The 20744-nt window shown below is 48.5% G+C and overlaps 7 protein-coding genes and 2 non-coding genes across 9 annotated transcripts; 5 read left to right on the top strand and 4 right to left on the bottom strand.

The window, feature by feature from the left end:
• The first annotated feature begins 338 nt into the window (after positions 1-338).
• On the top strand, positions 339-4527 carry AFUA_5G08330 (RNA-binding protein). The gene has a single exon (XM_748710.2). It carries the CDS (start codon positions 1375-1377, stop codon positions 3223-3225), a length of 1851 nt encoding a protein of 616 aa, XP_753803.1. The 5' UTR covers positions 339-1374; the 3' UTR covers positions 3226-4527.
• Positions 4528-4590: 63 nt separating this feature from the next.
• tV(UAC)1 lies at positions 4591-4663 on the bottom strand. The gene has a single exon. It is a non-coding gene (tRNA).
• Positions 4664-4949: 286 nt separating this feature from the next.
• On the top strand, positions 4950-6758 carry AFUA_5G08320 (WD40 repeat domain-containing protein; the record flags this gene model as incomplete). Its single annotated transcript, XM_748711.2, has 4 exons — positions 4950-5459; positions 5513-5626; positions 5680-6561; positions 6622-6758. The coding sequence occupies exons 1-4, from the start codon at positions 5450-5452 to the stop codon at positions 6756-6758; spliced, it is 1143 nt and encodes a 380-aa protein (XP_753804.1). The 5' UTR covers positions 4950-5449.
• A 395-nt stretch (positions 6759-7153) lies between these two features.
• On the bottom strand, positions 7154-8899 carry AFUA_5G08310 (putative RNA binding protein; the record flags this gene model as incomplete). Its single annotated transcript, XM_748712.2, has 4 exons — positions 8732-8899; positions 8587-8649; positions 7906-8504; positions 7154-7861 (listed from the first exon to the last, which is right to left on the bottom strand). The coding sequence occupies exons 3-4, from the start codon at positions 8200-8202 to the stop codon at positions 7154-7156; spliced, it is 1005 nt and encodes a 334-aa protein (XP_753805.1). The 5' UTR covers positions 8203-8504; positions 8587-8649; positions 8732-8899.
• A 611-nt stretch (positions 8900-9510) lies between these two features.
• Positions 9511-12159, bottom strand: AFUA_5G08300 (alpha-actinin, sarcomeric (f-actin cross linking protein); the record flags this gene model as incomplete). Its single annotated transcript, XM_748713.2, has 5 exons — positions 11895-12159; positions 11702-11833; positions 11467-11533; positions 9788-11395; positions 9511-9717 (listed from the first exon to the last, which is right to left on the bottom strand). Exons 2-5 carry the CDS (start codon positions 11755-11757, stop codon positions 9511-9513), a joined length of 1938 nt encoding a protein of 645 aa, XP_753806.1. The 5' UTR covers positions 11758-11833; positions 11895-12159.
• Positions 12160-13692: 1533 nt separating this feature from the next.
• AFUA_5G08290 (aldo/keto reductase family protein) lies at positions 13693-14633 on the top strand (the record flags this gene model as incomplete). The annotated part of the gene is made up of 2 exons (XM_748714.1): positions 13693-14208; positions 14298-14633. 2 exons carry the CDS (start codon positions 13693-13695, stop codon positions 14631-14633), a joined length of 852 nt encoding a protein of 283 aa, XP_753807.1.
• Positions 14634-14702: 69 nt separating this feature from the next.
• On the bottom strand, positions 14703-16382 carry AFUA_5G08280 (initiator tRNA phosphoribosyl transferase family protein; the record flags this gene model as incomplete). The annotated part of the gene is made up of 5 exons (XM_748715.1): positions 14703-14857; positions 14946-15612; positions 15682-15854; positions 15911-15945; positions 16027-16382. The coding sequence occupies 5 exons, from the start codon at positions 16380-16382 to the stop codon at positions 14703-14705; spliced, it is 1386 nt and encodes a 461-aa protein (XP_753808.1).
• A 1212-nt stretch (positions 16383-17594) lies between these two features.
• Positions 17595-20457, top strand: AFUA_5G08270 (HAD family hydrolase). Its single transcript, XM_748716.2, has 2 exons — positions 17595-18159; positions 18236-20457. The coding sequence occupies exons 1-2, from the start codon at positions 18151-18153 to the stop codon at positions 18959-18961; spliced, it is 735 nt and encodes a 244-aa protein (XP_753809.1). The 5' UTR covers positions 17595-18150; the 3' UTR covers positions 18962-20457.
• Positions 20402-20517, top strand: AFUA_5G08265. The gene has a single exon (XR_013344517.1). It is a non-coding gene; the product is annotated as a ribosomal RNA (ribosomal RNA).
• The last annotated feature ends 227 nt before the right edge of the window (positions 20518-20744 follow it).

The raw sequence follows: 20744 nt of genomic DNA, 5'->3' as shown, positions 1-20744 counted from the left end.
TTCTATGGTATGGTGATCCGCTCGGTTGCGTGATCCGCTCGCTTACCGATTACGTTAGTTAGTTTTCGAGCTTCGACTCTCTTAGTCTTTTCGACTCCTGGAACAGAACCAGACTCGATCCGTGGGCCACACGATGCACCGCCTACTGCGACTGAGCGACGGTCTACCTTGTATTTTAGGTAGGTATCTTTTCAACGAATCTCGCAACGAAGTCTATCGGTGCTACTGTAGGTACCAGAATTCTAGAGGGAATTCTAGAGGGATTCATGCGTCTATTGGCGGTTCGGTGTAGTTGTCTCTCAGCACCAGTTCTGGACTTTAACTACCTTAGACACTCTAGGCACTCGTAATCGTTCATCCCAATCAATGTGATAGTTTCATGATTATTCATCCTTCAAGGCGCTCTTTTTCTTTTCTTTTTTCCCTTTACTCTGTTTTTCGTACATTTAGATTAATGAATATCACCACAACCACCATCTTCTTCTTCTGCTGTCATTCGCGTGTCCCTTGGATCATTCTTCGGTCGGCAGTCGTCTTATCTGGGTCAGTACCAGCCGGCTAGACTAGACTACTGCCATAGACAATAATCCTCCTCCGCCTCCGTCCTCCTTTTACACAACCCCCCTCAAAAGTGGAATTCCAAACTTTCCCTTCCACACCTCCCTTACCTACCGTCGTATCTCCCCAAAGCCAGTTCCACTCTCTCTGTGCTTGGTACTGCCCATACAATTACTGTATCAAACCACCGCCTTTCCCCCTCGACCCCCCCCCCCCCAAAAAAACCTCTTTCATCTATCTGCTCTCTCAGTACTGCACTCCACTACACTACTATTCCACCTGTACTCTTCCGTTCTCGTCTTCTCGTCCGATCTACCTCGCCCATCCATCTTCCCTCCTTTCCTCTTCCTTCACCTCATCGCCACCAAACACCACCTCATTATTCCTGTTACTTTTTCTCGATTACTCATTCCTCTCTTAGTTAATCGATCCTTGTCAATTTTATCACGTATCAATCTATTGTGCGACTCATCCTCATACAACTTCCCTCGGTCCCCCGTTTTCATAATTGCCTCCTTCGCCGCCAAGCTGCCACAGACCTAATCGCGCTCCTTTTGAAGAGTCGGTCGCGTTTCTTGATGAGGGCATAAAGAAACCACATCTCGTGCATCCGTTTATTCTTCATATTTTGGCGCGCCATCCTCATCGAACTGAACCATTTTGACACTCTTGCATTGTATCGCAATATTCTTGCTCGCTCCGGCAGACATATCTTCCCTCCTTTTCTAGACACCCCGCGACTGTTTCCATCATCAACTCTGCGAATACATTGTTATCATCGCACACCTGTATTGTGACTTTACTGGTCCTCGAGGCATGAGTGCCGGTTCGAGTCAGTCTACTCGTACGAGTCCAGGTTCTTACAGCACCGCTCAGCGCACGCCTTCCGTCTCGTCGGGCGCGTCGCCTCCACAGCAGTCGCTTTCTTCCTCCCAGCCGCCCTCGACGGCCCAGAATGCGATGTCGACCGACGTGTATTCTCCCACTGCCTCGCAAACATCGAACCCTCTAGGCGGCTCGTTTTCTTATCCATTCTCTCCGCTCGGTCCCTCCTTGCCTTTCGATAGTGTCGCTCCTGGCAACATGCGTTTGACTGATTCCGATCGGTCAACTCAGACCCTGAACGGCTTCGCCCGACCGGCAAATGGTAATACTGGCGGCGCAATTGTGATGCGAAAGTTGCCTCGGAACACGAGTCGCGAAGCGCTGCGTAGTATGTTGCTTTTTGCGAAAGATTTCGTGGACGCGGATTTCTTTCCTGTTGAGCTCCCAGAGGATCACGGATACCTGACCGCCATCGCGCGCTTCAATACGACAGCTGCAGCCGAAGAAGCCTGCGCTCTACTGGATGGCAAGCCAAACTCGCAGAATGATGCCAACATGATCGTTGAGCTCTACCATGGACCGGTTCCGTCAGCGTTGAACCCCCAGAGGCGCAATACGATTGATCACACCGCGACTCGAAATATGTTGGGTAATGGCCACCTCGCGCGGTCTTCTCGTTTTAACGGCACATTTCAAAGCCTTGAAAAGCTAGCAGCGCCAAATTCGTCCCTGCAGTCGAACGGCGACGCACTGACCTCGAACTCAGAGTCAGGGTCTCGCCTTCAAAGCATATTTTCTCCCCAGTCCCCGATCGGCAATGGCGTTCATGACCTTCCGCGCGTTAGTGGTAAGTCGATGATCGACCAGGATCCGGACGAAGATACGGGTGAGCTACTCAAGGATCCCGTTGGCTACGCCGAGAACGGTCATTCTTCTTCGGCCACCCTGCCTCGACGTTCGACGAATCCTCAGTATCCCACCAACCGATTCGGCAACCTCTCTCTGTCCACCAACATGACCTCGCCGCCTCTGCACAACTATGCGCCTGGCGGCTCAGGGCGCATGGGGGTCCCGACGCCTTCCTCCGCCTTTCCTCAGGCAATCAACGGTAACACTATGATGGGAGGTCATGGATACCCTTATGGTAGTCAGCATACTCCTCGTCATAGTCTTCCCGCGGCGAATCCGAACGACTTGAACCCACCCTGCAATACCCTCTATGTGGGTAACCTTCCTCCAGACACCTCCGAAGAGGAGCTGAAGGCTCTCTTCTCCAAACAACGCGGATACAAGCGCCTGTGCTTCCGGAACAAGCAAAACGGCCCCATGTGTTTCGTTGAATTCGACGAAGTGGCCATGGCTAGTAAAGCGCTCAATGAGCTTTATGGATATAAGCTTTCCAACAGTACCAAGACCGGGATTCGCCTGAGTTTCTCCAAGAACCCATTGGGTGTCCGCTCCGGTCAGCCGGGTAGCATGAACGCGTCCAATCACCTTTCCGCGCAAGGCTCGATTCCTGGTGGTAGCAGTCTCGGCGGCATCCACAGTCATATGTTCTCGACGGTAAGCGGTCCACCGCCTGGGCTTGCTGCGCCGCCGGGACTGGCGATGCCCATGGCTTTGAGAAACAATGGGGCCATGCACCTGCCAGGGAATCCCCACGCACCTATGCCCACCAACGGGTCGTTTAACTCAAACTCTGGTTTGGGGATCAGAGGAAACAACATGAATTCGTTGATGTCCCCGACTCCGCCCCTCACGGGGGGTGTAGGCGGCACTTCTACCGGATCAAACGTGGGAGGCTTCAATTCTTTCTATCCTGACTACATGCTGGGTCGGTAGACGGATCCCGTTTTCTTCTCTGGAATTAATGTCCGACATGTTTGATGACAATTGAGGGTTTTCAAGTCTGGCGCATTGGGAGTCCTGGATTTTCATGAGCTAGATCAGCATTCGGAGGGCTCCCGCTTTACCTCCTGGGAGTAAGGACTACGGTATTCTGGCCTTGACTGCTTGCTTTTAACATCTCCCGTCCGGTTTTTTGTTCTTTGTTTTTCATAGCATGGTATTGTGGGCGCTTTTCTAATGTCTTTCCCTTGGTGAGGCTGTACTCCTCTTCGGCTCTATGCTGTTTGTGTATCAAGATCCCGGCAAAACTGTTGGGGATTCGCATTTGCTCAGGTCATCTGATTTTGTTAGTCGAGTCATTTCACATACCCAGCCTTTTTTTTTCTGTTTCTCGTCTTCATCGCACTCTCTTCTCCTTGGACTTTCTTTCTGCCCTTACTTTTAATTGTGCTCCAATTTCGGGACACTTCATTTCTCCGCCTCACCATGGGAGACAAACAGTGTTCTACTCAAGTGGTCTTAGTCAAGTGGTCTTGTCCTGCGTTCATGATTCCCTCTTGCATCGGTTCTTCTTACGGCCATTCTTTTACCTTCGTGAGGATTGCCACTTCCTCGTCTCGCGTGGGTGGAGCCTCTTATTTTTGACTCTTCTCTTCTTGCCCTGGTGGTCATGCTACCCTTCTTTGCTCGGATATACGGTTGACTTGCAACTTGCGTCGATTTTCAGAAATGGATGAAGGACAGCCTGGGAAATGGAAAAAGGAAAAAAAAAAAAAAAAAAAAAGAAAGAAAGAAAGAAAGAAAGAATCAGAACGGAAAGGTGGGTTTCGCACGAGGAATTTCCGACTACGTTGCTCGCCAGTCTGCGGCAAAAGAGTCGTATGATTTGCAAGACCATTATGGCTGGCTCCCGCAAGGATATATGGCCAAAAGATGAACCATTCGTGAGGCGTTGGCTCTACACGGTTATACATCCATCAAGATACACTTCTGGGTTCTTTTATCTGTTCCTCAAGCTCTTTGGGGAGGCGTGATCGGTACTTATCATTGTCGTTGCCCCTGGTTTCTAGCGGATTGCTCTATTGTGGCTATGATCAATTGCATGTTCCTTTATTCCCATGGGGTCACCACTTTTAATTTTTTTTTTTTTGCTTCTCAAGTGATGTTGCTACACCAAAGGCATGAAAGGCATGCCGAGGAACAGTGTACTGTGTCTGGCAGTTCCGATCTTGCTTTCTGGTGGATTACTTTCTTACTTACTTGCTATACTGAATGAAAAAAAATTGTAGACGAGAACTTGTGCACTATGTCCTTTGCCACATTCCCAAACTCCAGTGTCTATCAGAAACATGCAAAAAATGACCAGTGCCGGGTTCGAACCGGCGACCTTTTCGGTGTAAACGAAACGCGATAACCACTACGCCAACCGGCCCATTGTTGAAATAACCGTCACTTAATATACTTGTAGAACAGTGTAACGAACGAGTCTAAGAAGGACCATTCAATGGCTAGGACAAAACCGTGGAGAACTTAACCTATTGCTTCCTGTAACAGACTAGAGTTACCGGCATGCTCATAAATTCTTTCGGGTGCTAGATGGGGATTGAGAGGACAGCAGTAATATTTATCCAAGCTCACAAGTAGAACTATACACGTCACGTGTCAGTCATCTTCACTGCTTTCAGTCTAGCGTGAGTAATCGGAGATTTTGAACGAAACTCCGATAATTTGGAGTATCAACGAACAGAGCTATCAGGACAGGGAAGACTTACTTGCTTAACTCAGTATCCTCAAGACTCCTGTCGTGCGTCTCTTTGGAGTCGGAGTCTTTCCTTTGTTTGCTTCCCGTTGACGGATCTGATCAAGTACTTAATCTACTTCTGTTTACGGTTGGGAACGCTGCCAAACAACCTTTTTATAACTTTTCATTCTCTCCCGATTGCCTCGTCACGATTACCCCGCCTATCTATATTGATGATTTGATGAAATTGACGAATCTTTCCTGTATCATTACCTATACCGATCCCTGACGTCTCTCCAAAGCCTTCTATCACCTATCAATTCATGTTTTGATCGTTGATAGGCAGTTTTAAGCCTATGTCCAAGCACTGATCAACCACAATCTTCACGGCCGACTGAGTTTGAAAGCAAACAACCAATCAACCACTAGGTGAACAGACACGGATTTGTTATATGTTGGCCCATTCAGACTTTTACTATGGCGTCAGGTAAACCGCTTATTTCAGAGAGTTTTCTTCACCTATGTGTTGACGAATAATAGATATCCCTAAAGTTGTGCCCTTGACCTGCCATGGACACTCTCGTCCAGTGCCTCATCTGAACTTCTCCTCCCTTGTAGAGGACGATCAGTACTATCTAATTTCTGCTTGCAAAGGTAACCGTTTCCTCTTCAATGTCTGCCTCCCGACTGGGCTAAATTTCTCTCAGACAACAACCCGATGCTCCGCGATGGCATTACTGGTGATTGGTTAGTGGTTATCGTTTCCATCGTTACCAATTGCCTGGCTAAGACGTATAACTCAGGATTGGCACTTTCCTTGGCCACAAGGGAGCTGTATGGCAAGCTCGTCTTTCGACGGACGCGAACATTGCAGCAACTGCGGCTGCAGATTTCTCCGCGTATGTTTTATGATTTCTCGTACCGCGGTAACATTGACGGGGCTGCTGACACTAAACCCAGGAAGGTGTGGGATACTCATACTGGTGAATGCTTGCACACGCTCCAGCATTCACACATCTGTCGGGCGGTGGCATTCCCGATTCAATCGTCCCCTCAAATTCTAGCCACTGGAGGCTTCGAGAAAAAGCTACGTATTTTTGATCTGACACGCAGCGGTGGTAGTAACAGTTCCTCACCAACGTCCCCGTCGCCCGGGGAGAACGGCAATGGGGCTAGTCCAATCACAAGCTATGAGATTGGGCCTGGCGCACACGGAGGCACAATCAAATCTATCGTCTGGAATCAAGACTACAACATCCTCACAACAGCCGCAGAGGATCGGAAGGTCCGCTGGTGGGATCTTCGTTCTCGCCATCCTGTCATCGAGTACGCTGTCGAAGGCACGATAGGTAGCTGCGAACTCAACACCCTCGCCACTCGACCCAATGACCCCGGCATCCTAACTGTCGCGGCCGGAAAGAGTGTCTACCTCTTCGATGGTGTCACCCCCGGGCGGCTTTTGAAGAAGATGGACTTTCGATACGAGGTCGCCAGCGCCGCTGTGAACAATGATACTGGCCGATTGGTCACCGGCAGTGCTGACGATACCTGGGCTCGAGTGTACGATCTACGCACCGAAGAAGAGCTCGGTACGTGTATAAGAAACTTCTATTTCTAAGACGTATGGCCACGCTAACCTGCTACCTTAGAGGTCCAAAAGGGTCATCACGGCCCAATCTGGTCAGTCAGTTTTTCTCCCGACGGCAAGCTGTACGGCACAGGAAGTGAAGATGGAACAATTAAGCTCTGGAAGGCATGCAGGGAGCCTTATGGGCTGTGGCGGTAGGCCCACAGGTTACTGCAACTATGGAATAGTTTCCCTGCCTACAGTGAACCTTACTCCCACGAGACGAGGTCAGTGTTCAATACTGACTATCGATCGACTCACCTGGGTCTCGCGACTCCTATGCTCGCCACATGTCCAGTTTATAACCAGCATATAACCGGGACCGCCCGAACATCTACCTTTTGCAATGCAGTGCTGAGTCGCCTATCGAGATAATGTAACAGTACCGCATGATATATGCGAAATCAATTGTCTCATATTACACGCCCAGTGTCAAAGAACAACTGCGCACAAGATGTTCCAATCTGGTTTGAGCTGAGAAATACATAAGAGCAAGAAAATGGAATACAGTGCCAAAAACACCCTCCATATTCCACTGTAATGTAGGTAATGTCCTATTCAATCATGTCAACGTCATCATCACCAGCCGCAGCGGATGTAGCTGGGGCGATCTGCTGAGGCTCATCCTGCACGACCTCTTTGTCGGCAGCACCAGCACCCGCATTTGCGCCTCCCCAGTAATCATCCATCTCTTGATCAAGCTCTTCCTGCGTCTTCTTAGGTCTGGCGTTAGGGTTCCGGCGGCCCTCGCCTCGATTTCTATCATCTCGCCGCTCCCCCTGCCGTCTGCCATTGGTGCTTCGTCTGACTGGTGATCGCTGTCCAGGCACGTACCGGTCAATGTGCTCGGGGGCAGGTTTCGAGACATCGCTACGGCGATGGCCTGCGCCTCCTCCAGAGCGACGGCCCCGGCGACGACGTGCTCCGCCTTCCACATCACCATTCTCACTTCCAGGGCTTAAGCTTCGGGCATCGCGAGGCCGCTCGATGCGATCGAAAAGACTTCCCTTGGGCCGTTCGACATTATCAAATGGGTTGCGGCCCCGTCTTCCGGGGCCAGAGGCGACTAGTGTCAAACGGATAGGCTGTCCTTTGGCATTTGCGCCATCGAATTCTGCTATCGCCGTTCTCGCATCGTTCGCACGGTTGTAGGTAACATAGGCAACGCCTTCGGAGCGTCCAGCCCGGTCATAGACGAGAGATAGATTTGAGACAGGTCCGATCCGATTAAACAGATCCTGAAACGAAAACTCATCAGCTAACTGATCAAACACGAGGTGTCATATGCTCTTTGATCGGCATTTACCTCCAGATCGCTCTCTGTAATGTCGTAGTGAAGGTTCTCAACACGAATCTTTGCTCCGGCGGGTGCGCTGCTGCAGGAGTTAGCCGCCATGACCACAAAGGGCTTCAGCAGTAAATCCAAGCCAGACATACCGATCGGGCGATGGGGAGTAACGGTCACCGCGTGGACGTCGGGAACCACGAGCAGGGCGTGCTGAAAGAAACCTGTGTTAAAACAAACGAGCGGAATGAAAAGAAAATCCCCCGTGACAATCGCCACGAAGCCAGGTTCAAAACGCACTGTCTCTGTCGTCGTCATATCTGTCGTGGACCCAATCACTGTAAGTGCGACCCTATCAGCAAACGCGAACTGAAAATTGTGATTTGTGCGGGGTGAATTACAGATCCAAGTCAACTCGTTCTTCTCTGTAGGACTGTTGTGACGCAAAAAGAGAGACAAGGTCAGCTGGAAATCATAATATGCAGTCTGGAAACGGCTCCATTAATCTGCGGCTTCTTTCGCGTGCCTTGAGGCCGTGTAAGACAGGACGACAAGACCAACGATATCTGTACTGATCATGTTGCGATAGGGAGGTTCGAAAGGAGAAGAGGAGGGAGGACCTAGAAGCTCGAAAAGTAGGAGGTTAGCACAGCTGATCTGGTGAGAGCGAGAGTTTGTTTGTCAGACGATATATGGACGGACCTTTTTCACGCCATCTCGGCGACGACCTTGACCTTGGGGAGGACGGCGACCTCTGTTTTGTTTCTGCTATATGATTTTACATGTTAGTAAACAAGTGAAGCTTCTTCAGTGAGTGCAAGCTGAAAAAGAGTGCTGGAGGCCTTACAGGGCGCTCGGCAATGATCTCATCAAGACTACGGTCCATCTTGGACACGGAGGAAGATCAGGCTATGAAAAGCTGGACAATAGAGGTTGGATAATATGCTGGAAGCAATAGGTGACAGATGTTTGTGAATTGATTCTGAGGAGAGATTGTTGGTTGTTGCATCAGAAGGTTGAGCTGGCGACTGAGACCAGAAATAAGCCTAGGTCATGTGATTCTGAGGACTACAATGCACAAAGTTGAGATCTCCACAGCATGGATGAGATCAACCAATAACCCAAGTCAAGGGTGAATCGAGTGTTTTCAGCCTCAAAGAGTGAAGAGCAGAAACGGAAAAACAATACGATCATAATATTTGAGGATTGGAGCAAATTTATTACGCTGATCCTACTTCTGTGGGAGCGCTGCTTTCGAATGTTTCAGTCGACGGACACCAGATGCTATTTTACGAAACTTAGACTTGATCCAAGCCGGTTAAGCATCGGAAGAGAGACTTGAATGGTGGTATACATGGCAAGAATCGTGCACCAGCTCAGACAAGAACGCGAAAACGCAGAATGCACGACGGCGGATAATAACGATCATGCAAAGCAAGTTAGACACAAACGAAAATTCAATGCTTCAAGTCCTGTTATGCATGGTTGAGACTGTCGCTCATCGGAAGACCAAGACCCCTTTTCGCTCCGCCAAACTCCAGTAGCAACCCACGAGGAAAAATCAAGTAAAGGGATTGAAGGCAAAATGTAAAGGCAATCTGAAACGGAAATCGCTATGCATCCAATTTAGTTGTCGCCGTTGACAGAGGAGGTATCTTTGCTCTTGTTGTTATGCTCCATCATCTTTTCCATGAAGCTAATATAGTCATACTTGGGAAGGTCTCGATCTTCTAGAAGATCTGGACCTTGATGTAGCGGCATTGTTTGAACAAGGTGCTCAATGACTTCATCCGGAATGAGCGAGTGGCGGAGGTCGAGTTCTGTGACATAAGGCTGCAAATTGATCAGTTAGCAACGATTCTTAGTAACGGCTGCGAAACCGCTCAGGTTGTGGGGAACATACCTTGCCGTCCGCAACTTCGCGGAAGCTCTGAAAGACCTGCTCCGCAGTATGCTGGTCTTCCGTCACGCTGACCATGAAGTGGATGAACTGTTCGAAGCTGACGCCGGCATTCTGCGCTAGCCTGGCCGGCCCGCAAGTTTCGACGTAGACCTGGTGCATTTCTTCCTCGTCGTATACAAGTCCAAGACTGGCGAGTGCCGCAGAGAACTCGAGCTCATGGAGTGTATTCGATGAATCACGGTCAAAATGTCTAAAAACAGATTCGAACTCTTCCAATTGGATGGGAGTCAGGTTGGTCATATTGCGGGCAACTAGCTGGTTCTCGAGGAACGCCAGCTTCTTGGAGATACTTGATTTGACTAAGCTCAGCTCGTAAGAAAGTTCATCTAGCGTATATGTTGTGAAGTCGTTTTCCTCAATGTTCGCTTCGACGCACTGTTCGTCAAGTTCCGCAATGGTCTCTAAGAAAGCGTCGAGTGGAGGAAGATTGTCATTGAGTCTCTTGACATGCTCTAATTGGTCCTCTACATCGCCGTCAAGACCAGAAATAGCAAGGGACAAGGTTTTCAGTGTGAGTGCAAAGTCATTGGCCTTGTCCGCGAAGGATCGACGTAGAGCGTTCTTGATGTCCCGAATGGTCTCGTTGATGAGCTGGCTTCGCTCATGCTCATCACGAGTCAATAGCTCCCATTCGTTGTCACAGACTTCGAGGCGTAGCTCTTCGGGCGGATCGTACGGACGAAGCCGATAGGTGCTGAGTTTGGTCTTGATATTGCCCAGTAGAGCAGCAAGGTCTGATTTCTCGGCGACCCATCGTCGTTTCTCATTTCTTTTGTATAAGGAGAACTGGCGAGCTTGTTCCTTAGCATCTTTGTAAGTTCCCTCGAACGATGCATTCTTCCAAGCCTCTCGCTGGGCTCTAATTAGACGCAAGAGTTCTTTCATCCTCCGTTCGTATGAGTTCTGCATCTCCCAGGCACCGTGCATATTGTTGATGAATTTCTCAACTCGCCGACCCGCATTTTCCACCCTTTCCAGCTGGGAGAAGGCATGGAACCAGTAGGCGATATAAGTCATCAGCGACCGTTCGTCGGGTTTTGCAACGTCACAGACGTCATCCACATCGAGCAAATCAGGGATACCGATTTCATTTGTCGCAATATCGAACGCTAGCTTCATGTTCCCCCGGTGATCCTTCTTGTCCAGGGCGTCGAAATCGATCAGATCTGGTCGGTGGATATCGAGGAGAGCACAGAAAGCAAGACCGTCATTCCAACTGGTCGAGAAGTCGCGGACTTCTACACCCTCGTAGCAAGCGGTCTTTCTCTGACACCAAAGCAGAAGACCCTCCTTAGCAGTCATGCCCTCCGCGTTGATGTCGCTGATAGTGAATCTCAGGATGAGCGTCCATATCAAACCCAGGATAATCTTCCGATTGCCATCAACAATATCCTCCGCTCCGATATTCGTCATCTGGATCCGCCTCCCTCTGATGAAGTCGAGACTCTTGTTGACATTCTCGAATTTTTGCACGCGAAGCTTGGGCTTGGAAGCATAACGGCCGAGGGATTCTCCGCCGAGGATTTCGAGGAGATGGATGAGGATGACCTAGGTGAGTTGACCGATCAATATCTGGATTCTCAGGCTAATCGACTATCCGGAGGTAGGAGAACACTCACACCATCGGAGAGGTCGGTCACAAGGTCATCAATCAAGATGCCTCGAACCTTGATCTTATCATTAAGCCTACAGGGACAGGAGAGTGTCAGCCAGGGCAAGTTTGACGCCGAAATAGAGCATAGGAAAGTCGACAGATTGCGATCACGAAGAAATTATATGGCAAACGAGGGGCACCACAAACTTTCAAACAATAACAATTGACCAGTGAGGGGGTAATCGGAGGAATATACCAACCATTTAGTAAAAGTTTTCTGCTGTACATTAACCCAGGACTTTTCAACCGTCAACATGATGAGTGATAGAAAGAATCAAGTACATCCAGGGCTGTCGGTTCTAATGAGAGATTCTTATTTTTCTTTGTCCGTCCTTGAGCTTGTCAGTGTTAAGAACGAACGTTCATGAATTGAAAAATAGATTGGGGAAGTACCTAAAGGTACCTAACCTGTAGGAGGGATACCCGCTCCCCGATAAACTAGCCTGGGATGGAAAGGGCAAGATCTTCACCACAGACCAATTTGAAGGTGGCTGGATTCGGCATCGATGGAGATCAGAGCAGCCTAGATAGAAGCTTTGACTGAGATGAGAACCTTTGAGAAACAATCGGATAGTCAGTATAATAGAAGACTAAAGACCGCCCTCGGTTCTCCAGAGGCTCGTGTCTGCAACCTCCTGACTGCAACCCGGAGGATTATGTATCCATATACTTGACTGTCAACAAACCCATCCCCTCGGGCCCCACAGCAACCACCATGGTAGAAAATTCCAAGGTTCCTTACCGTTTATGGGTTCTGAACTACTGCACCACGCATCCAGGCTACTCAAAAATCTTGACCTGAGCATTCTGGAGGGCTTAGTTAATCATGGATATCCTTGCAGTAGAATTTGAATTTTTAGGTGGTTAGTAATTGGTTGACAGGCTCCTCAGGCCAAGTCAGTTACCTCTGAGATCCCTATTTGTTACCTCCAATAAATGATTAGCATGTGTGAAGATTCAAACTAGGTGCCAAATGGTGAACAGTGTTTATTACTATTATCTCAATCATATTTCATATCAAGCAGTATAGTGATTCATTCTATATCATTGTGATTGACCACATAATACTGTATCCTCTGGAGGTAGTCCCATTCAAATCTTACTTCTAAAATCATCATAGTAACCTGTTTGTACAGAGTTTCCTGTGAGTATACTATGGATCTTTACACAAGCTGTGTTGATAGAAGTGAGTATTGAATATCCGTGAATTAACTAGTCCACAAGGCATTTATATAGCGTCTTTGTGTCTTCTTTTCCTTGTTATCATTCTTACTCACCCATTGCCATCCCCCTCCTATATTATTATCTCCTGAGTATCCCTATAGTCTCTCGAGGTTCCTTACTTTGTTTCTCTCGTTACATCATTGATTGATATTGAGCAGATCAGTTTAAATTTCACCTCTTTCATAGGTGAGCTGTATGATATATAGAAAACCCTGATGTCAATGTTTGCTAACATGTTACGAAACTTAAAAGGTGTGCCCTTTACACGGGAGACCTTAATACCTCTCATCCGCGATCCAAGCAAACACGACCCAGGATATGGCAGTATGCTTGTTCTCAAAATCCACTTGGTCCTAATGAGCCGTAACGAGACCTCATCGAAGTACTATCTGGATAGAATGGAGACAGGACATCTGGAGAATTGCAGCGTGACTTTACTCTTTACAGGGAAAGACCCAAAGCATTGATGCCACATTCTTCAATTATGTGGCCGTCTTGATTGATGCAGTTACAAAGATTCGCATAGATACATGTATATGACAGGGTGGAGTCTGGACACCGTACCTTTCTAGCTCAAAATGTATTAGGGCTTAGGGTGCCTTCTGAAGGACAAAGTTTCATATCTCGAGGTGATGTGTACCTTAGAAAGATGAGGATACAGTCACTCTAGGGAAAATAATTTAAGCCTGCAAGCAGAAATGCCTAGTTCAACTGGCAGTAATAAATAATGGGTAATCACCTGAGAAGCCTAGGAAATGATATCATTTGCACCAAGACCGACGGGGCGGGGCAAGTTGGAGGGGCTGGACACCGACCATCAGCGCCTACCAAATCTTCCTCTCCCCGCTCCATGTCCATGCCATTGAGTCACTCTTCTGGCCAACTTATAAGCTTCAGAAACTGAATATATTCGAGCAAAGTTTCTCCGTCTCTATCATCAATTGACTCCTGTCGAGACACAAACACAATGTCTTCAAAACTCACCATCACGGACTTACTGCCTCTTCCCAATTCCGACGTCAAAATCCCCCGCCTTGGGTTCGGTGTCTACCGCTCTCCCACCGGCCAATGTGTTCAGTCATCACTGAGAGCCCTTGAAGCAGGATACCGTCACATTGATACAGCCCAGTTTTATGGCAACGAGAAGGAGGTCGGGGAAGCTCTCCGCAAGTGCGGCATCCCTCGCAGTGACGTCTTCGTTACTACGAAAATCCTGAGCCCAGCCGGGTCCCCCGAAGCTACGTATCAGAAGCTACTAGAAAGCGTCGAGAAGATTGGCGGTCGGGATGGATATGTGGATTTGTTCCTCATCCACAGCTCAAGCTCTGGTTCGGCCGGTCGGAAAGAGCTCTGGCAGGCCTTGGAGAGGCTTCTGGAGGAAGGCAAGACGAGGAGCATCGGTGTGAGCAACTTTGGGGTGAAGCACATCGAGGAGATGAAGGCATATGCCAAGGTCTGGCCGCCGCACGTAAACCAGATTGAGGTAAGCTCTATGGTCGAGAAGCCCTTTCAAGTAGATTCAGATTCGTTATGGCCAGAACCTGAGGTACACTGACCTTATGCGCCCTTTAGCTTCATCCCTGGTGCCAACAGCGAGTCATTGAAGCATATTGCAAGAGAAATGGCATTGTCGTTGAAGCATATTCCCCGCTCGTGCGAAACTATAAAGCCAACGACCCAACGCTGGTCGACGTGGCCAAGAAGTACGAAAGGACGACGGCACAGATTTTGATACGCTACGCGCTGCAAAAAGGATGGGTTCCGTTGCCCAAGAGCGACACGCCTGAGCGGATTGTGGCTAATGCCAATGTATTCGATTTTGAGATTGGTGAGGAGGATCTGGCGGTATTGAATGGCCTTGATCAAGGAAGCGCTGGTGCTATTGTTGAGGCCGTCGAAAATGAGTAAATAGAATGATCCTGTATGATATGTAGCGTTCCACACCCGGGTTTAATGATAAGATGCAATCTGTTAGTCTTAATAGTCCGGCCGTTCCATTAGAAATGCATTGACCGATTGAAGCGTAGGACGCGACGGGTTCACATCATGTTTTGATGACAGTATCCAGGCAAGACGTTGTCGTATGAATTGCTTGTCTATTGATCGCCTCGCCGGGCATGTTGTGAACGATCCTAAGAACCGTTAGAAAAAGGAAAGAATGAGAAACGAGGTGATGAAAGCAATAGGGAAGACAAGAAAATGTGCGGAAGGGTGGCATACCATCATCATTGTAGAATAGACACATGATAGCAAGCAGAGCACCAGCGGAGAGATCTTTACCAGTTTCACAGGTAACTAGGAGTGATCGGGAAGGATCGGTGGCGAGCTGAGAACTGACAAAAGCTCGAACCTTATCGAGCTCTTGTCTCAAGTCGCGGCTTCCCAGTTTTGACAACCTACATCCAAGGTTGAGGCGCTTTGGGTCTCCTTCTGAGGCCTCAGGTCTGCCATTGCAATCGATTACGAGGTCATAGAGACCACAGTCGTTAATACTGGCGTTCGTCTGACTGATATAAAGGTTCCGAGTAGGCGCAACCAATGTGGCTTGTTCAGCAGTATCCTGATCTCGATGCTCTTTCACCAGTTCTTCGACCAGTTCGGGCAAATCCTCCTCGGGCGTCTTCAGAAGAATCGCTTTGTGGGCCCAGAAGACTGGCGGAGTCAACCCCTGGGCCCAGCCCTCGCTGTCATCCCCTGCGCCTTGAATGTAGCCACCTTCCGAAACTTCTGCTCCGTGAACACGTTTGGACGCAGAGCAGAGAACGAAAAGGTTGTAGTCGGGTTTTTTGTGCAGATCGGTAGGATAAAAATAGGACCGATTGGCCCATGCCACCCGAATAGGCTTTCCAAGTTGCTGCCTGAGATCATCCAGATCCAGTTTGAGATCCTGGACCTTCAGTCAATCTAAAGTTGCTGGGCTTAAAAGAGTACAGTGATGGTAGACGGAAAAGAGTACCTTGAGCGATTTCACGAAACCATCAATTCGGCGTTCAATCTGCGACTCCTCCGAGGCGCCGAGATAATTCGGCGGAAGCTGTACTGCATGATATGCAGCATCGGATGGGAAAAGCGCACGATTCATGACGGCGCACCATATTGGTACAGTCTTAGACAAGGCATCAGGCATCACTGCGCCCGGTAAGACCAGGCTGCGCACCGAACAGGAAATTCAGAAGCAAACTTACATTTACCCCGACGTGTTGAATCCACAATAATACATCTGCAGTGATTATTGGCAGTTTAGTCAACATCAGTCCAAGCATCAGCGGGGCGATAATAATGATAGCTAATGCTCACTCACCCCCCATGTTGCCGAGCAAGTGGCAATATTTGTAGATTCAGTCTACGGAAACTAAAATCCCACTGACCGGTATGGCCGTCCGTGCTCTTGAAATAGGCACTACCAGCTTTGATGTCCGGCGAAATGTACCAACTCCCACATCTTTCGTTAGCAACTAGAGGCAATCTGTAGTGCTCGGCAACCTCTGCAACGAAGGCAGCATCGGATTCAATCGAACGAAGCCGGTTGGAAATAGACAGCGCTGATCGACGCAGTGACGACAAAGTCTGAGAAATTGATTGTGCTGCAGAAGGGAAGTGAAGCGATGAGACGGACACAGGAAATTGGTCGGAACGACCTCCCGTGTTCTCTGACATTGACTCTATTTCCGGGAAGCGAAATGCAGACAGAAACTTGCAGGATGAAACAAAGCGTAGGGCTTTGATAAATGGCAAGGAGCACCAATAATGAGGTCCCAGGATAATATTTCAGAGCATAACAAGAAAAGCTGGATTTGTACTGCATGAGAGGTACGTCCCACATCAATTCCCTGGTGCGTTAGAAGAGGACGAGCCTAACCAGACTGATTGGATGTAAGTTAGCTGGGCAGGTATGAGCCAATCAGCATCGAAGGAATTTTCGCCAAGTCAAGAGGCTAATTCTTTCTTTTGCCCGACTGCTCGAATGACTTGTCGTGTATATACCACACCAGAACAATGATAATACCTACCTAGGTACCTACCTACCTTAAGTATTAACGTATCTTGGGTACCTTGGGCTTACCTACTATTTTGTAGCTTAGGGGCCCAAGTACCTATGTAATAAGCAGGACCGTGTGCTACCAATTCAATCTGTTGAATGATTAAATTCTCAGGACTGCGGGGCATGCAAGTTACAATAATAACAGGCATGGGAAGGCCAGAGTTATTTCAGCACGGCCAGACCAAACGAAGTAAAGCATAACAGAAGACCAATATCAGCAGCTTTTGTAGATGAACTTTCCTTAGGTATAACCGGCCACACTCTCTTAACCTTCATCTCCCAGTAGAGTGCAGTGCTTGGATCTTTGACCCTGGGATATCTTGACCGATTTGAGCCCCTCGCATGAATCATGTATGTTTGTGAGGCACCCCCAGTTACACGCCTGCAGATAGAAGCACTCTTAATAGTGAAATTCCAAACTTGGTCTTTTCATCATTTTCCCAATTGTATTCATACTAGAAATCCTTTTGGTGACATGAAATGGTACAATATTGAATATCAGACCTCATCGCGGAACTGTTCGAAAGCCATCGAAAAGGACATAAAAAAAAGAGGGGAACAACGGGTTTGGAAAGCCCCACTTTGGCAAGCCACGAAAGTCTGAATAGCCTTAGGCGATGTATCTGAGGCAACGCGGACTCGATCTACATATTCGATTCGGCTCAGTGGCTTTCCGTGCCTTTCCATCCACAGGCATCATTGGATTAAATCAAGTTAGGTAGAGGGGAAACGAAGAAACTGAGCGTTACTGAAACGAGAATGGCAGCGGGTGCTTGCTTCGATAGGCTTAGCAGACCGCCTCTAGCGTCCTGGCCCAGTGACCAAAGCCCACGATAGTCCCCCGTCCCTCGGCGCTATCAGGACTGGCCGCCATATTATTATTCGCAGCAGCCAAAGTAACGTCATGGAATGACCTCAGGTCTCAGGAACCCCACCAGTCCCGCTCCAGCCCGGAGAGAATCATATGTGGAAAATCGAGCTCTGATAGGTGAATACTTTGAACACGGGCATAGGTTTCTGTTGATTTCAAGCCCTTTGGAATCTGCCGGTGTATTGAATGGGGGGTTCACTCCCTTCCCAGCTTAGTATTCACTGTCCTTCAAACGTTCTTCCCAAAACTAGGTACTTAAGGAATGCGCGCAGCCCGTTGATGTTTGCCACTTGCGTCCTACTTTATCCCGGTCCAATCCACTCCAACGATTCGTTCCCTTTCCGCTTAACCCAAACAGCTCCCATATTTGCCTTTCTTTACGGCTACTTTTACCCACTTCCTCTCCCTTCATCTCTCCTCTAGCAGACTTCTTGCAAAACCTCAACTCACCACATCTTGACACAATTCCTCACAACTTCTAGAACACAGAGACTCTAAGCTCAGCTATCACCATGCCTAAGGTTAGTCATCTGTTTTCCCTACCTTGCATGAAATCATGGATCGACAGAGTTGCTGACCACGATACCATTGCTGCAGATTACGGGAATTTTCTTTGACTGTGACAACACACTTGTCCTGTCAGAAGAGCTGGCCTTCGAAGCATGCGCGGATCTTGCTAACGAGATTCTTGAGAAGCGCAACATCCCTGATCGCTACACCGGCGCGCAGCTGATTCAGGACTTCGTTGGTCAGAACTTCCGCGGGATGATGATTTCTCTTCAAGCCAAGTACAAGTTCGAGATGTCCAAGGAAGAGCTTGAGGAGTACGTCATAAAAGAAGAGGATGAGGTCATCGGCAAGCTCAACGAAAAGGCACAGCCTTGCGCTGGTGCCAACGAGCAGCTGAAGGAGATCTTCGAGTCCAAGAAGTATGACCTTGCTGTCGTCTCCTCCTCCGCCCTCCGCCGTGTCAAAGCCTCCATCAAGAAGGTTGGACAGGACAAATACTTCGATGACAACCTCATCTTCAGCGCTGCTAGCTCCCTTCCCAAGCCCACTTCCAAGCCTGATCCTGCTATCTACCTACATGCCCTTGAGGTGTGCAAGAAGAAGCCTGAAGAAGTGGTTGCCATTGAGGACAGCAAGTCTGGTGCTTTGAGTGCCATCCGCGCCGGTATTCCTGTCATTGGCTACGTCGGCAGCTACCCTGGTGATGAAAAGAAGCTTGAGATGTCCCAGCGTCTGGAGGAACTCGGTGCCAAGGTGATCATGAAGGACTGGAGCGAGTTCAAAAATTGCCTTGAGGAGATCGAAAAACTCTAAAACCATTTTAGATCTTCTTCATCCAACTCAATTTCTTTTTTTTCCCACACGAAGTTATGACAGCAAACGCCTGGTCGTTAGGGAGCCACTGGATTGGGTTCCTTTCTTTCGCCTTTTCATTTTAAGAGAAGCTTTCTTGCTCGAACCGGCGGTCAGGACCCCTCTTGCAAGACTGCATCTCTCCTTTCGATTGGACTCGGGCGCATGGGCATAGCTCTTCCGCCATGGGTCTGATGTTTACACTTTATTCGAATACCCCAAATTTCTGACTCGGCCGGCACTCGTGCATCGGACTCGACATTTAAGCATAGACGGGTTTTCAGGGACACAGAGAAGATGCCTTTCGGTTTATGATGTCTGTATTTGCACAATAGAGGCCTAAAGTCGATTATCTGAGTCTTTCAAACTCTCTGATCTTTTGGAGTCGAGTATGGGCTCTGCTGATGGCTCATGTTGTAGATTGTAGTCCTGCTACACCGACGAGCCCTCGTCTACGCTTCCGTTCGAGGGGCGAACCCGCTGTAGATGGCATTTAGCAGCGAGGACCAGCCGCTAATTATTTCAAATTAGAGTCATTTTTGCAAAAGACCCATTTGAGCACGTGTACTATGGCGCACCATGTTCAGATGCCTGTAGATACATGGTTGGCATTTTGAAATCAGAATCATATGCTATGCAAGGAAACCCATATGTGACCCAAGAAGATGTGCATTCTTTGACCTATCCAGGAGTAGTCAGCTGAGCTTCGACATGTATCCAGGCATCGCAGTCAATTTCGATGGGTGGTAGAACACATGACTGTGACTGTGCGCCATTCGAGCTATTGCGCACAGCGCTTGCATGAGGTCTTGCATGGACCTTGATTCCTATTATGAGGGCCTTAACTGGTTCACGGTTAAAACTGAAAGATCGGCGGAAGCGACCTCACAGAGTGAGCACTGCTGTCTCTCAGAAGCACAACGAAGGACAACAGGTGCATACTGCGCCCCAAGTCCTGCAAGTTATCTACAGGCTAGCATGGATAAATAACAGAGACTTGTAAATGTACTTTTACACTGGACAGCATCCACAAAGCCTCGCCTAGTTGTCTATTCCCAGAGGATATGCATCTTACACGCAAGGGGGATAAGTCTAGACAGATGCCGCTTGAATCCAAGGCAAGACAGAGGAGTTTTTCATGTGTGGACATGTTGATTATTATCTTACCCCGCATTGCATTGGAGGCCGTGGTTCTTTGCCTCCTCTACTTCACAAGGCTATCCTGATGTCAGTGGCTTCCATCCTTGCCTCCATTGCTAGCCCTTCCCAGAGGCAAAGTTTGTGAGAAACACAAATTGACAGGAGGATAAATAAACCGTTGAGATGAGATTGTGCCGCTATAAGAGTTTTATGCGTGAGATGAGTTGCTCATAATCGATTGCAGAAGCAGACCAAGTACATACGACCATAGGGTGTGGAAAACAGGGCTTCCCGTCCGCTCAGCCGTACTTAAGCCACACGCCGGCCGGTTAGTAGTTGGGTGGGTGACCACCAGCGAATCCCGGCTGTTGTATGTATTTTTGCTTTTTTAACTTGTTGCAAGTATCCTTGCTGCGTTATCTTCAGCATACTCACTTACTACTAGTCGAAAGCAATATACTAGGGTCCAGTACAGTGTCTCTGTCATGCGGTCATACCGTATGTACTATGTAGTCTTGGGAGGTCTCTGGATCGAAAGCATCAAAAACTTTATTTGTGCTGTTGGTTCTTCGAAGCGGGTTGCAAATTCATAGCAAGTACTTTA

This window comes from Aspergillus fumigatus, chromosome 5 (assembly GCF_000002655.1).
Source record: "Aspergillus fumigatus Af293 chromosome 5, whole genome shotgun sequence".
Classification (NCBI taxonomy): Eukaryota; Fungi; Ascomycota; class Eurotiomycetes; order Eurotiales; family Aspergillaceae; genus Aspergillus; species Aspergillus fumigatus.
Note: the sequence above shows the minus strand (reverse complement) of the source record. Positions and strands in the feature narration are given on the sequence as shown.